A 23,504-nucleotide genomic window follows, 5' to 3' on the forward strand; every position below is an offset into this window, starting at 1 on the left:
AATGGGTTAAAGCCTCTGCCTTTGGCTCAGGTCATGATCCCAGGGTCCTGGGATCAAGCCCCGCACTGGGCTCTCTGCTCAGCGGGGAGCCTGCTTCCTCCTCTCTCTGTGCCTGCCTCTCTGCCTACTTGTGATTTCTATCTGTCAAATTATTAAAATCTTTAAAAAATAAAAAATGGTATAAAAAGACATCTTAAGAGACAGAAATTTTCTTTATGTAGATTACTATCCTCCCAAATTATTTTATTGTTAAAGAATCAGCTGCTGAATCTGTTAAAGGGAAAAAAATTAAATACTATTTTCAGAAAAAAATTAAAACATGCCACTGGGTCTGTTCTGAAGTATATCTTACTATATTTATCCTATAACCCCTATTTTTTTCAGGTAAGAACTGTCCTAGAGCTTCATAAGCCTGCATCAGGTATCTATCCCACAGAAAACGGTTCTAGATGCTAAACATAAACCCGTATCATAAAGTGTTTATGTAACACCAGAGTCCACAAGAAAGTTACTAATACTCTTCTTAAATTTAGAGAATAGAATACTCCGTATCACTTCTCTCCCTTCCTCAAGCACGAAAGCAAAGAAGCCTTGCCTAAACAAAATAACCCAGGATACCTCTGTACATTACTTATTTACATCTGATGGACCGTCCAACTGATAACTAATCCTAGGATTAACTCGACAAACCAGATTACTAATTCTGCCTGTCTTAGGTAACTTCCTGCTTCTACCACACCAAAAAGCAAGTTCTGAGATTCGGTCTCTCTTTTCTCATCTCTAGATATCTTGTCTATTTAAGTCTATTCAAATACACAACAACATTTCCTACTCAGAGTATAAACTACAGTGTCACTAGACATTAGTGAGGTAAATTATTAGTATACCCTCTCAATTAACTTGGGAGTGGTTTAAAATAATTAACTAATTTCTTTGAAATTCTGGGTTGTAACTTCCCATCCACTAACTAGCTTCCTTTATTTATTTATTTTTTTTTTAAAGATTTTACCCATTTATTTGACAGAGAGAGAGAGAGATCACAAGTAGGGAGAGAGGCAGGCAGAGAGGGAGAAGCAGGATCCCTACTAAGCAGAGAGCCCAATGTGGGCCTCGAACCCAGGACCCTGAGACCATGACCTGAGCTGAAGGCAGAGGCTTAACCCACTGAGCCCCCCAGCCACCCTACTAGTTTCCTTTAAAGCAAGTGTCTGTCCCTGATCTAGTCCCATCCCAATGAAGAAGCTGCAGTCTCCTTAGATCCACAGGTGCTTTGAAGAAGCTTCAAAACTTCTGTTAAACCAGAAGCTTAAGGTTCAATCACAAGGTTTCAAGTCAAAACTGCTCTCCTTGGAGTCAGTGTCTCTGAATTCTGCCTATGGAGGCTTTTCTTCTTCATGTTTTCACACCTTAATGCATGATACTAAGATTGGATCCTTGTCCTCACAACTGGCTCCCTGTCCTACCTTATTATCCTTACTTTTCTTAGATACTGATTATCCTGGACCTTCTATTTCTAACAATCTCAATCTGGAATCTCCTTGCTTTTAACTTCAATTTTCTACAAGTTTAACTCAATATGTAACTTCAAATCAAGAGTGAAAAGGCAGAGTTCCAAATTTATCATTGAGAAGGCTTCCCTTTCACTGCCTCAACCTTCCCAGCCTAACCTAGCCCACATCCTTTCCTACTCCATTCCAGGCTGATTTCAAAGACCACTAAAACATAAATTTAACTGCATTTCTAACTTTCCTAATTACAATCAAGCTGTTCATACACCTAATTCCTACAACCACTGTGATCAAAGGTTTGGAAGTTCTTTTGCCTCAGAGCTTAAGTGACTAGGAAAAGACCTTGAAATAAATTAATCGGTTAGGGGGCACCTGGGTGGCTCAGTGGGTTAAAGCCTCTGCCTTCAGCTCAGGTCATGAACCCAGGGTCCTGAGATCGGGCCCTGCATCCAGCTCTCTGCTCAGCAGGCAGCCTGCTCTCCCCTCTCTCCCTCTGCCTGCCTCTCTGCCTACTTGTGATCTCTGTCTGTCAAATAAATAAATAAAATCTTAAAAAAAAAATTAATCAGTTAGAACTAAAACCCAAATATCCTAACTGAAAGGGAAATGATACATCTTGTCAATAGTCAATTTTTATATTTCAGGCTCTCTTTTCCAAGTAGTATTAGTATTCTTTCTGAAAATCCAATTAAATGTTTAACAAAGTTTTTGAGGGATAACTGAGGTACAATAAACTGCAAATGTTTTTATTAGTCCCATTTTTAAATAAACTGCACATATTTAAAGTATACAAATGACCAGTTTTGTAATGGCATGTCATACCTCTCTGAAACTATCGCCACAATCAAAAAAACTAGTAAACTCCAAACTGTCCTCATGTCCCTCTGTAATCTCTCTCCCTCTTCCCCGTGCACCACCAACACCCAGTAAGCTTCCTTTCAAGATAGAGAACTTTGCAACTTCTAGAATTTTACATGAATGAAATCATAAGCATATATTCTATTTTTACTTGGATTCTTTCACTTAGCACAGTGATTCTGAAATTCGTTCATGTTTTTGCTTATATCAATAGATCTTTTTTTTACATCTTCCTTTTTACTGCTGAGTCATCAAGTACAATTCTTCAAAGTAGTTAAAAGAAAATCTTCATTGTGAATACATTTTACTGTATTTATGATGAACAGAACAGATATTTTTAATATGCCTCTATTTTAAAGGAAAGAATGTCATGGAAAGACTACCCAATGAAGAGATGTATTTCAGTAGTATATCACCTCTGGGGGGGAAAAAAAAAGAATTAAAAACTTCAATTATCTAACTTTTAGCAGCTACAAATACAGGACAAAATTTCTTTAAAGCATTCCCATGGATGGGACATCTGGTTGACTCAGTCAGTTGTTAGGCATCTGCCTTCGGCTCAGGTCATGATCTCAGGGTCCTACATTTTAATCTAAATACTGAATGTAGTTACTCACAGTAGTCAAAGAAGAAAGTCTTAGAAGATAATAGCAACCATATACAAGGCAAACAAAATGGTTCCATTTCTGTGACAATTTTATTAGGCAGCTCCTCAGTAAAATAAGCCTATTTTTATTCCATCTATGGGCCTGGGGAGAAAGGGGAAAAAGTTAAGAATTCAGATGTCTCCCTCTATATTCACTCAAGTTTAGCAAATACTAGTTGCTTTTCCCACCATTTAGAATTACTGTTTTTTAAAGATTTTATTTAGTTATTTGACAGACAAACAGCAAGAGAGGGAACACAAGCAGGGGTAGTAGGAGAGGGAGAAACGGGCTCTTTGGCATGTGGGGCTCAATCCCAGGACACTGGGATCATGACCTGAGCTGAAGGCAGACACTTAACGACTGCCAACCAGGCTCCCCTAGAATTATTTTTATATGAATGTTAAGATTTTTCTATTTTATAAAAATTTTTTAAAGAGTTTATTCATTTCTTTGACAGAGACAGACACAACTGAGAGAGGGAACACAAGCAGGGGGAGTGGGAGAGTGAGAAGCAGGCTTCCCATGGAGCAGGGAGCCCAATGTGGGGCTTGATCCCAGGACCCCAGGATCATTACCTGAGCCAAAGGCAGATGCTTAACAACTGAGCCACCCAGGCGCCCTGAATGTTATGATTTCTATAGTCAAACCTAGCTAAATCTTATCAGCTAAATTTTTGCAGAGTTTTTAACATAGTTATAAATTAAATCAACCTTATTTTACCTTTATTATGCCAATTAAGGAAGATGCTATTGGACAGATGTGTTTAACAAGACTGACTTTAACAGGATACTGATTATTTTCACCAATTACACCAGTCATATCGGTAGCTCAGTTAATACATCAAGGATTTGAGTGATTATGTGTAAGTTATTTTCTGTAAAAGTATTTTTTAGTTCTAATATAAGTAACTTCTCTGACATATGCAATACAATTTACAACATTCGTAATTTACACAATGTACTTGATATAATGCTTTATATAAGAAGTTCACTAATTCCATTATGCTTAATGACATGTCAGTTCTTCTATAAACTTTTTTTTAAATATTTATTTATTTATTTGAGAGAGAGTGAGAGAGAGATTGAGAGCAAGCATGTGCACACACACAAGCTGATGCGTACAGGGAGAGGAAGAGAATCCTCAAGAGACTCCCCACTGCAGCCTCAAACCCAAGGTCCTGAAATCATGACCTGAGCCAAAATCAAGAATTGGACACTCAACTGAATAAGCCACCCGGGCACTCTTATAAACTGTTTCTCAATAGTTTATGAAGCTATTTAAAAATCACTCTAGAGTAAAACTTGGCAGTTAAGATCCATAAAGACAAAAAAATTTTTTTTTAATTTTAAAAAAAGAACCATAAAGACAATAATGCATTTTTTTTAAAGTCCATACATAATTTTACAAGTGGGTAGAATATTCTGTTAATATTTTCACCTAATAGAATCCTTGGTATCTTTTCTGTCTAGTCTTTCAAAGAGAAATACTGAAAAACCATGAAACTTATGAACTAGCATAAATATTACACTGAGAACAAAAACCAATGCAATTAAAATCAAGTTTAGTGAACGTTTTACAGATTCTGCTTACAGAGAAAGATTTTAAACCAGTATCCCACCTAGTGTTCTCCTGTCAGCTTATAATGTCAAGATCAGGATTTACAGTAATAAATGTTACATAGTTAGCTACTCTTCTCTGGCTGATATAAGCAATTATTTTGGATATCACAAAAGTCAATGATCTGTAGCACCTAGCACTAACAATCAATGACTAGCGTTGTCAAGAAAGTTGTTAGCCATCATTCTAGTAAATCCAACATAAAGGAATGTACTAAGTAATACAGATCAACTAACAAAAAAACAAATACTAATCATAATTCTGTGGTCAGTCCCCCTAAACCTTGACTATACAATAACTACATGTCCCCAGTCCCAAGGGGCATCTAAATGAATATGAACACTTCAGTGTAAATTTACCACCACTAGTGGAAAATACCCTACTAATCAACTGTTTTTACATGTTGATCACTATCTCTGTAAACACTTTAGGCTCTAAGATTGCTTTCACTTAACATGTGCATTTTCCTCTAATTTGGAAAAGGTTAAATGTTCAAAGATTGCAAAAATTAGCAAAGCTAATTGACTTCACAAATATTGGTTTTCTGGTCATTCTTTTTTTTTTTTTTTAAGATTTTTTAAACTTATTTGACAGAGGGAAAGATCACAAGTAGGCAGAGAGGAGGCAGAGAGAGAGAGGGGGGAGCAGGCTCCCTGCCAGGCAGAGAGCCCATTATGGGGCTCGATCCCAGGACCCCAAGATCATGACCTAAGCCGAAGGCAGAGGCTTAACCCACTGAGGCACCCAGGTGCCCCTGGTCATTCTTGTAATAGGATTTTGCAGAATAATATAATATTTTATATGTATATATATATATATATAACTACTTTTTTTTTAAGATTTTATTTATTTATTTGACAGATGGAGATCACAGAGAAGCAGGCAGAGAGAGAGGAGGAAGCAGGCTCCCTGCTGAGCAGAGGGCCCGATGTGGGGTTGGATCCCAGGACCCTGGGACCAGGACCTGAGCCGAAGGCAGAGGCTTTAACCCACTGAGCCACCCACGTGTCCCTATCTATAACTACTTTTAAAAAAGCATTAATAAATGCTCATTAAGTTTACACTATACGCACAGCACTCTGGGGCATATTTTTTAAAAGTCATGAAGTCGGCCCATCAAGAACTGCAACTTGGTTCAGAGACAAGATTTAAATGAACAAGCCGTCACTTCATAAAATGTTGTTACATAGCAGAGGCAGGCTTTAGTACCTGTAAGGAATGGGAGAAAAACAATGTGAGCTGAAACTGTCAGCGGCAGCTGTAAAGAGAAAGGTGGAATGGTACTACTATATTCAACAGTCATCCAGAATCGACATAAACCCTGAGATAGAGATTTAAGAATTTTTCGTTTAAAAAAAAAAAAAAAAGTTAATGAGTAGCTACTCCAAATTCACTTGCCTAGCCGATTTTGTAAATGGTGAAAACTACTTTTAATTTTTTTTTTAAAGGTTTTATTTATTTATTTGACAGACAGAGATCACAAGCAGGCAGACAGGCAGGCAGAGAGAGAGAGAGGAGGAAGCAGGCTCCCTGCAGAGCAGAGAGCCCTATGCGGGACTCGATTCCAGGCCCCTGAGATCATGACCCAAGCCAAAGGCAGCGGCTTAACCCACTGAGCCACCCAGGCGCCCCTGAAAACTACTTTTAAGTGAATGTGAAAATAATAGGAAGTGATTACAAATTAATACTACATGGAAATATTATGTTATTAGAATTTCTTTGGGAGGAGAGGAGTTGGGGGATGGGTGGCACCCAAAAGAAGCACTGGATTATTAAGAGTTAGTGGTCTTGGTTCAGAAAAGGCCAATTTCAAGTATTACACATTTTTCATTTACTTACCCCATACTTCATTTGACTTTGTTATCTCAAGGCCCTCAAATTCTATTCATCTGATATTCTACTCAAATAATACATGGTTATATTACAAGCAAGATCAGAATTGCATCAAAATATTAATTACACTAATCTATTCTAGAAACAATGAGACAAATGAAATCAATGCTTAAATTCCAAAACTTGTAAACTGTCATGAGTTTTTATTCCTTATCCAAAATGTCTTAGAATTTATCAGAGTAAGTCTTCAGACAAAGTTAAAAAAAAAATGAGAGTTCAGTTCAATCCTAAATAAATCTTTCTTTTACTCTAAAAATATACAGCTACTCTCTTCTAGAAAATAATTTAGAAACCCGTACTGCTTCTTAATTAACATATTAAGGACTAAAGTTACTTTTTAATTCATCATCCTTTTCTACTAAGATTCCAAAAATACCCTCCCCTTACTTTTCAAAGATGTTATTACTTTTACTTTAAAGGAAAACACTGATTAACTAGGGAATGAAGTTTTCTCTCTATCCACAACTGGCAGCTGATATGGTTCCTGTGGCTTTTCGTATAGAGATACTGGCATTAAAGTAATGCAGTTGTGCCTTAAAACATTAATTTCAGAATCTCACCAAGAGTGGGTGACCCCCTTCACCCAAATTTAAGGCTGAAGCTCTCCATAGGATTTTAAGAAAGGTCTCACAAGGCCATCTCTTTATTTATAAATCCAATCAATTTATTTCCCTGAAGCTGTAGAATGCAGACCTCCATTCTGAGTCTATCTACACATTAAAACTAAATTCAAGCTTCAAAACTACCTGAGTAGACCTATAACTTCCATTTTATTTAAAATGTAGCATTTCTCCTTCAGCAATTAACTCTGTCTCTGCAACTATGAATTATACTAATAAATTCTCTCCCATTCCCAAACACACACAAAAGCTGGTAAAGTCTATCTATCTTTGAGAGACAGCTAAAATAAAACACAAGCTGAATGTTGAAACTGCTCCAAAACTGAGCTTAAATGAGGTTCACTCATCCTTTTGAGACCACGGTATGAGAAACTATAAGGACTTCCTTTCCTGAGAAAAGACCAGGGATCAATTAAAGATAAAAGTATTAGCTCCTTATCATACTTCACAATTTACACAATGAATTATACTTACTAATCAATATCCACATGCTATTAGTACCCATCCTCACTTAAAATAAGCCTATGTCAGTAAATAATATGGCAAAAAAGGCTAATATCATCACTAACAGCATTTACAGAAATCATGTGTTTTAACACTATCGCAAAAAAGGTTAATATCATCACTAAAAGCATTTACAGAATTCATGTGTTTTAGCACAGTGCTAGATTTTACACAAAAAAGTGTCAACTACAATGGAATTGAAACTTGAAATTATCATTGTGGACTTTACAATTTAACATTAAGATTGTTCTTGTAAAATAATTAGTTTAATTATTCTAGCTAGTGAAGGCTCTTAACAGAGAGTCCAAAGGACAGAGCAAGATTCCTGAAGCAGTTTTGGGTGAAATCAAATTTATGAGAGATTCACATAAAGATGATGTTGCACGGAGTTCCACTTCTACCTTCAATGTAAAGTATCCACAAGAGTGTTACTTCTAACTTAAAAACCAGAAAAAGCCAAATAAACTATCATATTACAATATTTCTTGAGCCTGTCAGAGGCAATGAAATAGCCTGGCATCCCAGGAAGGACAGATTCCTCCAAAACACGAGACGCCTGAATTGACTCTCCAATAGCAGAACACAGGAAGAAGATGCAGCTGCTACACACGTGAGTAAGAAAAAAATCAACCAGAATTTTAACAAGTATATTTTCCATTTCTACAGAGTTGGCTATTCTTAACATTTCATAACACTGAGTTAAAAATGGGTCTTCTGTGTTTGACTTCTTTGACTCAGCATGTTTGTCCATGCACATATCAAAAAACTTCATTCCTTTTATTAACAAACAATATTCTGTTAATATGGATTTACTACATTTTGTTCAGCCAATAGACATCTGAGTTGTACAACTAAACTTATAAAGCATTTTAAAAAATTAAAAATTAAATGCAAAAACTTCCTAATTTCGTAAGTCAGAAGACTTAAAATATTGTTAAAATGGTAATACTCCCTAAACCAATTTACAGATTCTATGCATCCCCTATCAAAGTGCCTTTTTTTGCATAAATTGACAAGATGATCCTAAAATTCATATGTGAATACAAAGGACCTAGAACAGACACGACTTGGAAAAGAAGATTAAAGTTGGAAGTTAGAAGAATAACATGTTTTGGGGGCACCTGGGAGGCTCAGTCAGTAAAGCACCTGAGTGTGGCTCAGGTCACGATCTCAGGGTCTCAGGGGATGGAGCCTGCTTGTCCCTCTGCTCCCCTCTCACTCATGCTTCAGAGCGTGGCATGCCCGCTCGCTCTCTGTTTAGTAAAAAAATAAAATCTTAAAAAAAAAAAAAGAAAAGAACATGTTTTGACTTCAAATCTTCTACAAAACTAGAGTAATCAAGAAAACATGATACTGATTCAAAGAGAGACACAAATATCAATGGAAAAGAACTCAGAGCCAGAAATAAAACTTTATGTTTATGGTCAACTGATTTTCAACAATTTTAACAACAGTGACAAGACAATTCAACGGGGAAAGAACAGTCTTTTTAACAAATGGTACAAAAGCTGGAGAACTACTTGCAGAAGAATGAAGTTGAACTCCTTATCCCATACATAAAATTAATACAAAATGGAAGAGACCTAAATTGAAGAGCTAAAACTCTTAGAGGAAAAACAGAAAAATAAATCTTTATGACCTTGGGTTATGCAATGATTTATTTACTTTTTTCTTTTTTTGGGAGGGAGGGGCCATGATTTCTTAAATACAATACATAAAACACAATGATAAAAGGAAAAATAAGTAAGTTGGACTTCACCAAAATTTAGAAGTTTTGTGTTACAAAGGGTACCATCTAGAGAGTGAAAAGACAACCTACAAAATGGGAGGGTATATTTGAAAATCATGTATCTTATAAGAGACTTGTATCTAGAATATATAAAGAGCTCTTATAACTCAATGTATACATGTAAATCTTTATATATGATCCAGAAAGACAAGTGAGATATTCTGACTTAATTTTTTCCCAGTACCATGAATTATATTCAGTCTGACAGTTTTGACTTTAAGAAAGGAGGTGAAGGGAGACAAAGGCTGAAGGTAGTATATATTTGAATTTGGAATATTTTAATTATTATGGACTCAGAGGACCCTTCCTCATCTGCCAATTTATATTGTCTCATACACTGTTAGTCATAACCTAAAATAAAATAAATTCCAGAATTTGATATACAAGCATTTAAGACAAAAAGATTGAAAGAAACAGGCAAAAGAACTCACACTGAAAAAAGAAAACCCAATATAGTATTAAGAAAAAAAGTTAACTTTGTCATAAATCCAAAACAATGGCAGAGGTACATAATTTTACAAAACAAATACATTAAGGAGAATTAATGCAACATATATATTCCCACCAAAAAAAAAAAAAAAAGATAAAATTTAGAAATGTAAACTCTGTATTATGTAAACCACAGGTTTAAAAGCACACAACCCATGTTAGAAATTGAAACTGTCACTATGGGGCACCTCGGTGGCTCAGTGAGTTAAGCCTGTCTTCAGCTCAGGTCATGATCTCTGGGTCCTGGGATCAAGCTCTCTGCTCAGCAGGGAGCCTGCTTCTCTCTCTCTCTGCCTACTTATGATCTCTGTCTGTCAAATAAATAAATAAAATCTTTTTAAAAAAAAAGAAAAAAAAAACTGTCACTAATTAAGAATGGTGAATTATGGGGGTGCCTGGGTGACTCAGTTGTTAAGTGTTTGCCTTTGTTAAGTGTCTGTCCTGGGATAGAGCCCCGCATCAGGGTTCCTGCTCAGAGGAAGCCTGCTTCTACCTCTCTCACTCCCCCTGCTTGTATTCCCTCTCTCACTGTCTGTCTGTCTGTCTCTCTCTGTCAAATAAATAAGAATCTTTAAAAAAAAAAAAAAAAAAAGAAGGGTGAATTATGGTTCTTTGTAATATACTAAGCTTTAATTCCTATAATTTTCAGTGTTTAAATTAACATTTTCAACGTTTTATTCTCATTGCACATTTGGAAAAACAAAATGCATATTTGTGTATGTAGCTATAAAATAGTTAACTTACTATTTTTAGAAAGGGTATATTTATATCAACTTAGGACATCTTATCTCTATCTAAAATATTTAGTAGAAATTAAATAAGTCTTTACAAGTTCCAATAAGCTAGTGTTTCATTTACAACATTTAATTTTATAGAATTAATTTAATGAGGATTTGCTCTATGGAAAGGTTTTCTTTAACAAAAAATTTTAAAAACATACTCCTAACATAAAATATATATGTCAGAATAATGAAGTTTATATCAATAAGAAGTCAGTCATACAAATGGTCCCATGGTTACAATCAGTGGCTACTGAAGCTCAGAAGAATAAAAGCAGCAGAACTGTAGATCCATGCTACTCCCATTTGGCCTTGAAAAACATAGTCATACTGACATCTAAAATAAGACCTGTTTACTTACTCAGGAAGAAAAATAACTGTAGGGAAGATTACACATGTTAAGACCAGAAAGCTCCTCAAGAACTCAGACTGGTGGACAACCATCTCAAAGGAAAACTAAGAATACAAAGATTACCTCAGCAACTTTTGGAGGCACTCCATCCCCAAGCACTTCCCTGATGAAGCAGTGCTGGCCCATATAGTATGAGAGTCCACAGGTCCGCTTAAAGGCATCTTTCAGTCGTTTCAGCTCTACATCTGTAACTGCAATTCAGAAATTGAAGAGGGTAAGAAACCAGAAGAGAAAAGAAATCTCTCAAAAGCTTCATTTTTTTTAAAAGTAAGTGTTGGCAAGGATGTGGAAAAAAGGGAACCCCTGTGCATTGCTGGTGGGAATGTAAATTGGTGTAGCCACAATGGAACATTTCGGAAGTTCCTCAAAAAATTAAAAACAGAAATACCGTATGATTCAGCAGTCTACTTCTGAGTATTTCCCCCTCACACACACACTTCACAGTAGCCAAAGAAAACAAAAACACTGATTTCAAAAGACAGATGCACCCCTATGTTCATTGCAGCTTTATGTACAAGAGCCGAATTTTGGAAGCAACCTAAATTTATTAAATTAATAAAAATAAATGGGTATGGGGTGCCTGGATGGCTCAGTTAAGTGGCTGACTCTTGATTTCAGCTCATGTCTTGATCTCGGGGTCCTGAGACCAAGCCTCGTGTTGGGCTCTGTGCTCAGCATGGAACCTGCTGGAGAGTCTCTCTCTCTCTCCCTCTATCTCTGCCTCTCCCCCAACTCACAAGCACATGCCTGCACTCTCTCTCAAAATGAAGAAATAAAATCTTTTAAAAACAGATGAATGAATAAAGATAAGAGGTGGAGGGGGTGTGTATGTGTATATACATATATATACACATACACACATACATATATATGCAATAAAGAATATTACTCAGCCATGAAAAAGAACAAAATCTTGCCATTTGCAACAATTTGGATGGATGTCGAGGGTATTTATTCTAAGCAAAATAAGTCTGACAGAGAAAGACAAATACTGTAGGACTGCACTTATATGTGGAATCCAAGAAACAAAACAAACAAAACAGAAACAGACTCATAAAATCAAAGAACAAACTGGTGGTTGCCAGAGAGACAGATGAAGGGATGGATAAAACAGGTGAAGGGGATAAAGAGGTACAAACTTCCAGCTATAAAATAAGTAAGTCACAGGGATATAAAGAGCAGCACTGGGAATATAGTTAATACTGTATTAACATTGTATAACAAGCACTCATAATGTATATAAATGTTGAATCACTATGTTGTATACCTGAAACTAATAAAATATTGTATGCCAACTATACTTCAACTTCCTTTGGGATAAAAATTGTATTATTTATACTCCTTAAGCACTTATGTATCCATATGGAGGACACTCTCCAAGTTTAGCTTAGATTTTGTCATTGTTTACAAAGAAAATAATCTATGAATTGATTATTCTAACAACCTAATTATTTTTAGACATCCGCTATCAAAAAAATTACCAAGTCATTATTTTAGACATTTTGAAGACTTTTTTTTTTCACCAATTAGAACAGTATCTGTCTATAAGGACAAGAAAAATACTTTTTAACAGTATGCAGTCAGTTCAGGGATCATAATGGAGGCACAGATAGGTACATAAAAAAGGTAGGTACCTTTAGCCCATGTGGAGGAAAGAGAAGACTCTGGACAGAGAGGATGATTACATAAAAATGTAAAGGCTAACCAAAGCAAAAGAAACAAGGGTATACCAGGCAGAGATGACAGTTTGTTACAAAGTACAAGGATGAATGGAGTGTATGGAATTGTATGTTACTAGAACAAGATAAACAAGGCAGGAAGTAGTAAGCTATAAACCTAGGGTAAAAGTCATTTGACCAAGTCATAGAAATTTTGCTCTGTCATAATATAGGAAGGAATATAGTCAGACACAATTCAGATACAATTCCACGCAGACAGGAAACAGGACATGTCAGATACAATTCAGACAGTCCATTCTACTAGTAGTATAGAGAAGCAAAAAGTAGACTAATACAAGAAGAAAAGGAGAAGCTGCATCTGGGAAAATGTCTATGAAGAAAAGTCAGTAGAACCTGGAGGCTGACTGAGAAGCAATCTAGGATACTATTCATGGTTCTAGTCAGGGAAACTTGAAGGATGGTGTTATCATGTAGAAAGGGAATGTAAGAAAAGATAAGTGAGGAAGAAAAGATGATAAAACTCTGGTAAGAATATACTGTATATGAAAAACCTGGGAAAATTCAGTGGGTTTTTACAATTATGAGTGTAAAGCTTAGCTGAGAGATTTGAAGAGAGTCATCAGCACACAGATGACAATTAAAATCATAAATAAGAAGCACAATAAGTCAGAGACAAAACTGTAAGAAACCAATGCTTACAGAATCTGCAGAAAAAGAAAAATACTCTAAGAATATTGATAAGGAACAGTTAGAACAGGAAAAACAAGAAAGTATAGTCTCCAAAGGACAAGAAAAAGGAACTGGTCTACAGTTTCACACAAGGCAGAAAGGACCAACAAAATAAGGACCGAAGAGTCTCTGGCACATCTATTACCATTCAATAAATGTTTGTAGTAGGGAAAGAAACATGGGTCTGACCATTTGTAGGGCAATGATAAGAAAATATGAACTGGGGCGCCTGGGTGGCTCAGTGGGTTAAAGCCTCTGCCTTCAGCTCAGGTCATGATGCCAGGGTCCTGGGATCGAGCCCCGCATCAGGCTCTCTGCTCGACGGGGAGCCTGCTTCCTCCTCCTCTCTCTCTCTCTGCCTGTCTCTCTGCCTACTTGTGATCTGTCTGTCAAAAAAATAAAAATAAAAATAAGAACTAATACTTGAATAAGTAACTAGAGAAAAATGTAAATACTACATGCTTAATTCATTAAAAACTGGAGTCATACTATTAACATCCTCAATATAGTCATTTTTTTCCTCATAAGAATGCAAAAGTGAGGGGGGCCTGGGTGGCTCAGTCAGTTAGGCATTGGATTCTTGATTTCAGCTTGGGTCATGATCTCGGGGTCATGAGATCAGGTCCCGTGTGAAGTGGAGGCTGCTTGAGATTCTCTCCCTTCCCCTCTGCCCCGCCCATGATGTGTGCACACTCCCTTTAAAAAAAAAAAAAAGTGAATGCAAAAGTAAAGAACAGAACAAAGCTCAATCTCATGAACTATGGTAATGGTAAAGAAATTACTTCAGTTATTGAAATACATATTTCTTCAAGATGGCTGATTGCATTAACAGCTTTACTAACAAATTAGAATGCTCACAGTCTAGTGGAAGAGATAAGAAAAATCAATCATTGGGATATAAAACGATAATCTCATACACTGTTGGTTTCAGATCATTTGAAGAACTATTTAGTAGTATGTTTAAAAAATAGCAGACTATTGACTAATGAACTTACTCATTTATTACATGAGAAAATGTATATAATAAGCTTTTCTTTTTTTTTTAAGATTTTATTTATTTATTTGACAGACAGAGATCACAAGTAGGCAGAGAGGCAGGCAGATAGAGAGTGAAAAGCAGGCTCCCTGCAGAGCAGAGAGCCCGAAGCAGGACTCAATCCCAGGACTCTGGAAATCATGACTTGAGCCGAAGGCAGAGGCTTTAACCCACTAAGCCACCCAGGCGCCCCTGTAATGAGCTTTTTTTTAAAGATTTTTATTTATTTATGTATTTATTTATTTATTTATTTGATAGACAGAGAGAGATCACAAGTAGGCAGAGAGGCAGGCAGAGAGAGAGAGGGAAGCAGGCTCCCCGCCGAGCACAGAGCCCGATGTGGGTCTCGATCCCAGGACCCTGAGATCATGACCCGAGCTGAAGGCAGAGGCTTAAACCACTGAGCCACCCAGGCGCCCCTGTAATGAGCTTTTTAAAGCACTTATAAAAAGCAAGTGATGTCTATCAACACAAGACAGACTGAGTCTAAGTTACTGTATATACTAGAAATAGAATATTAAACAGTAAAATACTGCCACAGATCCGTACTTACTGAAAATAAACAGCATTTTTACTTATTCAAAATAAACAGACTAACAATTGGCTCAAATGTAGACAAGGAGTACATACATAAAAGTGTTCGCTTCTGTACAACTGAAATTTTGAAAACCTTAAAAATGAAAATTTAGGAGGACTGCAATCCCGGCTGGGTCATTCCTTATTCCTGGAACCTTCTGTAAGATGGCAGTTTGCAGAGTATGTACCTTACTGGGTGGCTGGGAGAATTCTGTTCACTAATGCAAACTGCTCAGAACAGTGCCTGAGTTCTAGAAAGCCATCTAAATGTTATTTACTGTGGCTGTCATTATCATATATGTGTGATGAGAACAGCCTCCTATAACTGCTGTGAGAATAACATGAAATAAAATGAAATTATATCATATTCCAATACTCTAACAGCTTCACATACTTTTATTTAAACTAAAGTGCCTAATGAATATAAAGCATATAATAGGTGAGGTCTACTACACCCAGACATTCAATAAGTGGTACCTATTTTAAAAATTAAATAACAAAAAAATAAAAATTTAGGCAGATGGAAAATAGACTTGGATCAAGCTTAGTAAAATTTTAAAGCAGGAAAACATAACATTAATGTAGTCATTTTAGTTTTAGAAAGAAAAAACAACTTCAGGTAAAAAATGGAAAACTAAACACATTTTTTAAAAATTTATTTATTCAAGAGAGTGAGAGTATAAACAAGGGGAGCAGGAGGAAGAGGAAGCCACAGGCTCCCCGCTGAGCAGGGTGCCTGATACATGGCTCGATCCCAGAACCCTGGGATCATGACCTGAGCCGAAGGCAAATGCTTAACTGAGCCAAAGGCAGATGAGATGCTTAACCAACTTGAGGCACCCATGCATCCCTGAACACATTTTTTAAAAAATCTCTTCTCAGGTGCAGCTGTGTGGTTCAGTCAATTTACTGTCTAACTCTTCAGTCAATTTACTGTCTAACTCTTGATTTCAGCTCAGGTCGTGATCTCAGGGTCATGAGAGCGAGCCCATGTGGGGCTCCATGCTCAGTGAGGAGTTCGACTGGGATTCTCTCCCCCTCCCTCTGTCCCTCCCCCTGCTCACACTTCCTCTCAAATAAATAAAATCTTTTTAAAAAAAAATCTCCTGCGGCACCTGGGTGGCTCAGTGGGTTAAGCCGCTGCCTTCGGCTCGGGTCGTGATATCAGGGTCCTGGGATCGAGTTCCACATCGGGCTCCCTGCTCAGCAGGGAGCCTGCTTCCCTCTCTCTCTCTCTCTGCCTGTTTTTCTGTCTACTGTGATCTCTCTCTGTCAAATAAATAAATAAAATCTTAAAAAAAAAATCTTTTGTCTCTCTAGACTTCACTAAAACTACAGCAAGAATAAAAGGATATAAATTCACAAGGACAAAGGGAAGAGAAAAGTGAGGACCTATGAGTCAAATTTTTCTGTGACCATCAAGTGTTTGGAGGAGCGGTGACCTATCTATGCAGACCAAAGACCTGAAACCTAAGCACTAGCAGTTGAGAAATGTGAACAAGAAGCAAACTAATTTACCTATTTTACCCTATTCAGAGCACCCCCAAAAAAAGGCTCAGGAACTGATGGTACCAATTACCACCAAAGGCGGGAGTGGGAGGGGTAGGTGGTAATAGGAGGGGATAAAGAGAGACTGACTGGTTGAAAGTCTGTATGAAAAGTGGTTAGACCAGACCCTCAGGTCTAACCTTGAAGCAGGACGTAGTCAGGCACAAGCCACAACTTTCACACAAACCTTTTAGATATAGATATGTATTTAAAAAGGCCAGAGATACATTCTCCAAAGCATCTGAGGTAGAAAGGCTCCATACATGGAAACAGCAGGTTTACCTGAGAGCTGTAAGAATAATAAGAAATGAAAAAAGGTAAAGATTAAGTGAGCATCTGTATTCCTTGCCCTACTGAGACATAGGTATCACGTAGGCAGAATAAATAGGATTCTTCCCCGAAGAAAAGTAAATGATAGCAGAACATATGCCGACTGCTACTGACATGGAGTGAGAGGAGACTCTATTCCCTCCTTAGAAATGGCTGAGTTCCCAACTAATTACCCAATAGGAAAATCCCATAAGTCAAGTGACAAATTCAAACACATTAGTCATCCAATCAATCTGTTTAATGTACACTTTTAAAAATAAATGGGCAGTTTGGCAGTTCTTACAAACTTAAGCATATACTTACTTATCCTATAACCCAGCAATTCTACTCCTTGTTATTTACCCAAGAGAAATGAAAATACTGTATAAAAATGTACACAAGAGTTGTATTAATAATAGCCAAAACACTAGAAACAACTCCTTTGTCCATACACAGGTGAATAAATGTAGTATATCCATACAATGGAGTAGTATTCTGCAATAAAAATTAAGAAACTGATCACGCAACATAAATGAGTCTCAAAAGTGATACTGAGCAAAAGAAACTAGGCACAAAAGAACATACTATATGACCACATTATATGAAAGTCTTTTTTTTTTTTTCTTAAAGATTTTATTTAGTTGACAGAGATCACAAGTAGGCGGAGAGGCAGAGCAGAGGGCTGAGCAGAGGGCCCGATGCGGGGCCCAATCCCGGGACCCTGGGATCATGATCTGAGCCGAAGGCAGAACCTTTAACCCACTGAGCCACCCAGGCGCCCCATTATATGAAAGTCTTAAAGAGGCAAAACTAACTATGGTGGCAAAGATGGTGACTGACCAGTGGTGGAGTAAAGGGTGTGTGGGTAGAAATATAAGGAACAGACTGCAAAGAGGTAGGAAGGAACTCTTCTAAGGTGATGGAAATGTTTTATACATTTGCCTAGTGTGCTGATTACACAAGAAAATACATTTGTCAAAACTAATTAAACTGATTATATTATATCCTCAATTATATTGAGGAAGATACCAACAAGGAAGGTACCAGAACAAACAAGGATTGTTAGTGGGGATAACAGAAATAATGAAGAAAGAAGAAAAAAACAATACTAAAACCTCCAAATATTCTTAGAGAAGGATAAAAGGAAAATTACATCCAAATAAGCACTATAAAATATAGTTATGAGAAAGTAACAATAATCTCTTGGACCCCCTTCCCAGCAGCTGTAAGAAAATGTTCTTCATCAAAATAAGGGGATAAACAAAAGAAAAGAGACCTGGAAAACACTGACTCCAGCATGAGAGAGGTAAAGGATGGCTGATCATGATATGACACCCAGGATGACAACTACACAGTAGCCCTAGAGGATAGGACCAGATTAGAAATGAAGAAGGGTTCCAGAAAAAAAAGAAAGAGAGCAGGACGGTACAAGTGATACATCTGACCACAGTGGGAAGAGCTTTAAGAGGTATTTCACCTTCAAAAAATAAATCTCAAGGATTAGTTTTACTTTAGGTTTCTCTTAACAACCTAAAAAAGAGAAGCCTTTCAAAGTACAACAATACAGGCTTGAACTGCATCGGTCCACTTATACATGGACTTTTTTTTTCAATAAAGACATTGAAAAATTTTTTTAGAGATTTGCAATTTGGAAAAACAGATGAACTGTACAGCCTAGAAATATCAAAGAAAACTGAAAGGTATGTCATGAATGCATTAAATATATGTAGATACTTGTCTACTTTACCATTTAGTATCATAAAATATACAAAATTAGAAAAAGTTAAAATTTATCAAAACTTACACACACTTACAGACCGTACTTGGTGCCATTCTGAGAGAAATGCAAACAAGTGTAAAAATGCGGTATTAAATCATAACTGCATAAAATTAACTGTAGTACATACTGTACAACTGTTAATAATTTTGTAGCCACCTCCTGTTGCTATTATAGTGAGCTCAAGTGTCAGAACATCTGCTTAAAATACCGTGTGCTGCTAATCATTTCTTCGTGAATAGTTAATCTCTCTAGTAAATTGTGTATCACAGTAAAAAGTGATCTCTCATGGTTCTCATGTATTTTTCATCACATTTAGTGCAAAAACCCTAAGCCTTGAGTATCACCAGGGGGCCCATACGAAGTGCTGCTAGTGGACTGGAAGTGCTCCCAAGAAAGAGAAAAGTCATACCATTTTAAGAAAAAGCTGAATTGCCTGATATGTACCACACAGTGTGGTCTACAGCTGCGGCTGCCCACTATTTGAAGATAAATGAATCCACTGTAAGGATCATTATTTTAAAAAGGCTGGGGTCGGGGGTAGATTCATGAACCCTCTCTACATCTGTGCCAGCAGGAGTGAAAACCTTATACTTTTTGTGAAATACCTTTTTATCTCGTACTGAAAATGCAGCTTTTATGTGGGTGCAGGTTGTTAATAAGAAAGGCGTACCTGTAGACTCTAACATGTCAAGAAAAATCAAAGTCACCAGATGACAACTTATGGCAAAAGGAAGATGAAGGATCTAGTCAAGCTGACGAATTTAATCCCAGCAAAGGATGGTTTGAAAAAAGAGGTCTGCCTTAAAACATGTCAACAAGGGGACGCCTGGGTGGCTCAGTGGGTTAAGCCTCTGCCTAGAGCTCAGGTCATGATCTCAGGGTCCTGGGATCGAACCCTGCATCGGGCTCTCTGCTTGGCAGGGAGTCTGCTTTTCTCTCTCTCTCTCTCTCTCTCTCTCTCTCTCTGCCTGCCTCTCTGCCTACTCGTGGTCTCTTTCTATCAAGGAAATAAAATCTTTTTTTAAAAAAATGTCAACAAGAAAAGCATTTTCTGCTGACCAAGAGGCAGCAGATGAATTCCCAGATGCCATTTAGAACATCATTGAAGAGAAGGGTATCTGCCAAGCAAGTTTTTAATGCAGATATAAGTGTCCTATCCTGGGGATGCAGGGGCACACAGGGAGGGTAGAATGCCGCAAAGAATATTTATTGGTAAGGAAGAGAAGCAAGCACCGGGATTTAAGATAGGAAGAGACAAGCTAATTCTACTGTTTTGTACAATGCACTTGGGTTCATGACGCACTTGGGTTCATGGTCAGGACTGCCCTTATCTCTAAAGTTGCTAACACCTGATGCTTGAAGGGAAAAGATAAACATCAGTCATTGGGCTATACAACAAAGTCTCTCCACTACGAGAACCCGTTCCATCAATGCTCTATCCCTATAGTCAGAAGTATCTTGCCAATAAGGGTCTACTTTTTAAAGTTCTTCCTATTCTCATCCTTATTAAATTTTGAACATTGGACCCTGTGGCCAGGACTGCTATTGTTGCTGCTCCTGACAACACTACTGCGACTCCTACCACCTATGCCAAATGCTTCTGCACAAGTTCCAGCCTCTGTATCACCAGGTCCTGAGTCAGAGTCTGGCATGTGGTCATCTGAGTGGTGAAGCCATAAGGAGTCATGTCCACCTGCAAGAATATCAGGGAAACTGGGTCTTCCCCTCTAACGGATGGAGGTGGGCTCCACCCCAATCAAGACCCTTTAAAAAAAAAAAAAAAAAAGTCTTTAAGTGTGAAATCCCTTTACACAGGAAGAGGGGTACAAACTCTTGGGGTGGACTCTGTGATTGAGGAATGGAAGAACAGTGACAAATTTCAATTTTTGGAGCAGTGATCTCAGACTAGAACTTTATCTGGTACATCGTAGGCACTCAGATTTGCTTAGACAAAAGAGAGACTAGCAAATCGTATTTTTCAAATGAAAAAATACTTTTGATATTGAACAATGCCCCTGGGTGCCCAGAACCCTATGAGTACAACACCAAAGGTGTAAAAGTGATCTACCTGCCCCCAAATGCAATGTCTCTAGTTCAACCTCTGTATCAGGGGGTCAGGTCATAAGAAGTCATAAAGCTCATTACATATGGTATTCTTTGGAAAGGATTGTCAATGCTAGGAAGAGAACATATTAGAGAGGCCTGGAAAGATTACACCACTGAAGATGCCACCACTGTTATAGAAAAAGCAGCAAAAGCCATCAGAGCCTGAAACAATAAAATCTGGCTGGAGAAAACTGTGTCCAAATGTTACAGGTGCCTTCACAAGATTTACAAAAGAACCAATCAAGGAAACCATGAAAGAGATTGTAGATATTTAAAAAAAAAAAAAAAAAAAGTGGGGGATAAAGAGTTTCAAGATACGGATCTTGGAAAAATTCAAGAACAAATAGACACCACACCAGCACCACCAGAAAGCAGAACTTGACGGAGACAATACAATGGAGATACAGGTTTCCAAACTGGAGCCAGATGATGAGAAACAAGATATAAAAGAAGCAGGGCCCGAAAACAAATTGACATTAGACAATTTAGCAGAAGGATTTCAATTAGTCAAGACTATTTTGAATTCTTTTATGACGTGGACCCTCCTATGATACGGGCACTAAAACTAAAGCAAATAGTGGAAGAAGGACTGGTACCGTTATCATGCTGACATCTCTACATGATGCTTTAAAAAACCGAAAAAGCAAAAAAATCGGGCAGAAATTACAATGCATTTCCATAACGTTCTACCAAGTGTGCCTGCCTCTTCTGCTTCCTCTTCCACGTCCTCCACATCCTCTGCCTCTACCACCTGAGACAGCAAGACAGCCCCTCCTCTTCCTCCTCCTCAGCCAACTCAATATGAAGACAATGAGGAAGACCTTTATGATAATCTACTTTTACTTAATGAATAGTAAGTAACTGTCGGTCAAAGTTAAAAAGCTTATCTTGTGTATATGTGTTTCTTTGTATGAAAATCTAGTACAGTTACTAGATACATACAGTTATGGCAAGAACTGTAGGTGTTTTTGTCATCATCATCTAACTATTCATCATGTAGAACACCGTGTACAAAACTCATATGGAAGTGGATAGCCTATCTTTATGTATGCATGAAGTGGACGATATTTCTTTTAATTTTTTTATTAACATATAATGTATTATTTGCCCCAGGGGTAAAGGTCTGTGAATCGTCAGGCTTACACAATTCACAGCACTCACCATAGTGAATGGTATTTCATATATAATCAGTAATGTGTTAGTTTTTATTGTTTTTATGACTTTTCTTTGAAAGAAGTATGTTATTGATACAGTATGCCTCTCTCATAATTGGAAACACTGCATTATCAGACTATGATCACAGGTATGTTTTTTAATGTGACAATGAATTATGAAAAGGACTATAAGAATGGATGCCATGAAAACTGTTTAATGACTCATTCATTAGAATAACTTCATTAGGCTAAGCTACTACGAAGCAAATGGATCAAAAACACCAGGTTACCATAAAGCAATCATATTGCTTCTTCATTATCAATGTATGAATTGTTAAGCCTGTAAATACGAATTTCTTTTTCACATTATCTTTTCATTTTTGATGCCTAGTGTTAGTAATACATATAACATCTACAATGTTTTGTATTATACACAATAATATTAATGTGGGTACTCACAGAAGATTCATCTTGTAAACATATGACACAAACTTAAAATATCAATAAAAACAGTACAGTGCTGTAGATGTTATTTCCTCTTCCTTGTGATTCTTAATAATGTTTTCTCTAGCTTACCTTAAGAATACAATATATAGGGGTGCCTGGGTGGCTCAGTGGGTTAAAGCCTCTGCCTTTGGCTCAGGTCATGATCCCAGGGTCCTGGGATCGAGCCCCACATAGGGCTCTCTGCTCAGCAGGGAGCCTGCTTTCTCCCTCTCTCTTTGCCTGCCTCTCTGCCTACTTGTGATCTCTGTCTGTCAAATAAATAAATAAAATCTTTAAAAAAAAATACAATATATAATACATATAAGGTGCAACATATGTGTTAATTTACTGTTTATGTAATCAGTAAAGCTTCCAGTCAACAGCATGCTATTAACTGTTAAGATTTTGTGGAATCAAGAGAACCTGGCTGGCTCAGTGGGTACAGTATGTGATTCTTGATCTCGGGGTTATGAGTTCAAGCCTCACATTGGGCAGAGATTACTTTTAAAAAATTTTTTCAGTAATCACAATTTTATGTGAATTTCTGATTGCCCAGGGGGTCAGTGCCCATAGCCCCCAAGGGTCAAAGGTCAACCATACACCTATAACATTCTGTCATGAGAGTTAAGAAACCATCCAGAATCTTATTGAAAGCTATAGGGACAGAACCATAATCCCTCCTCAAACAGGAAGTGTGAACAGAAGACAACAACAAGGAAACACCAAAGGTAAAGACAGAAGGGCAAAATATTTTTTCTCGTATCAAAAATGATTTTCAGGGGTGCCTAGGTGGCTCAGTGGGTTAAAGCTCTGCCTTCGGCTCAGGTCATGATCCTAGGGTCCTGGGATCAAGCCCCGCATCGGGCTCTCTGCTCAGCGGAAAGCCTGCTTCCTCCTCTCTCTCTGCCTGCCTCTCTGCCTACTTGTGATTTCTATCTGTCAAATAAATAAATAAATCTTTTAAAAAAATGATTTTCAGGGAAAT

At 37.3% G+C, this 23,504-nt stretch overlaps 1 protein-coding gene across 3 annotated transcripts in view; it reads right to left on the reverse strand.

The window, feature by feature from the left end:
• The window catches only part of USP32 (ubiquitin specific peptidase 32), a 240,214-nt gene that overhangs the window by 140,275 nt on the left and 76,435 nt on the right, over positions 1-23,504 (reverse strand). For all 3 annotated transcript variants that reach the window (XM_032322826.1, XM_032322827.1, XM_032322828.1), the window contains exon 2: positions 11,180-11,307. In XM_032322826.1, the coding sequence (XP_032178717.1) occupies positions 11,180-11,307 (128 nt within the window). The remainder of the gene's footprint in view (positions 1-11,179; positions 11,308-23,504) is intronic.

This window comes from Mustela erminea, chromosome 18 (genome assembly GCF_009829155.1).
Source record: "Mustela erminea isolate mMusErm1 chromosome 18, mMusErm1.Pri, whole genome shotgun sequence".
NCBI lineage: Eukaryota > Metazoa > Chordata > Mammalia > Carnivora > Mustelidae > Mustela > Mustela erminea.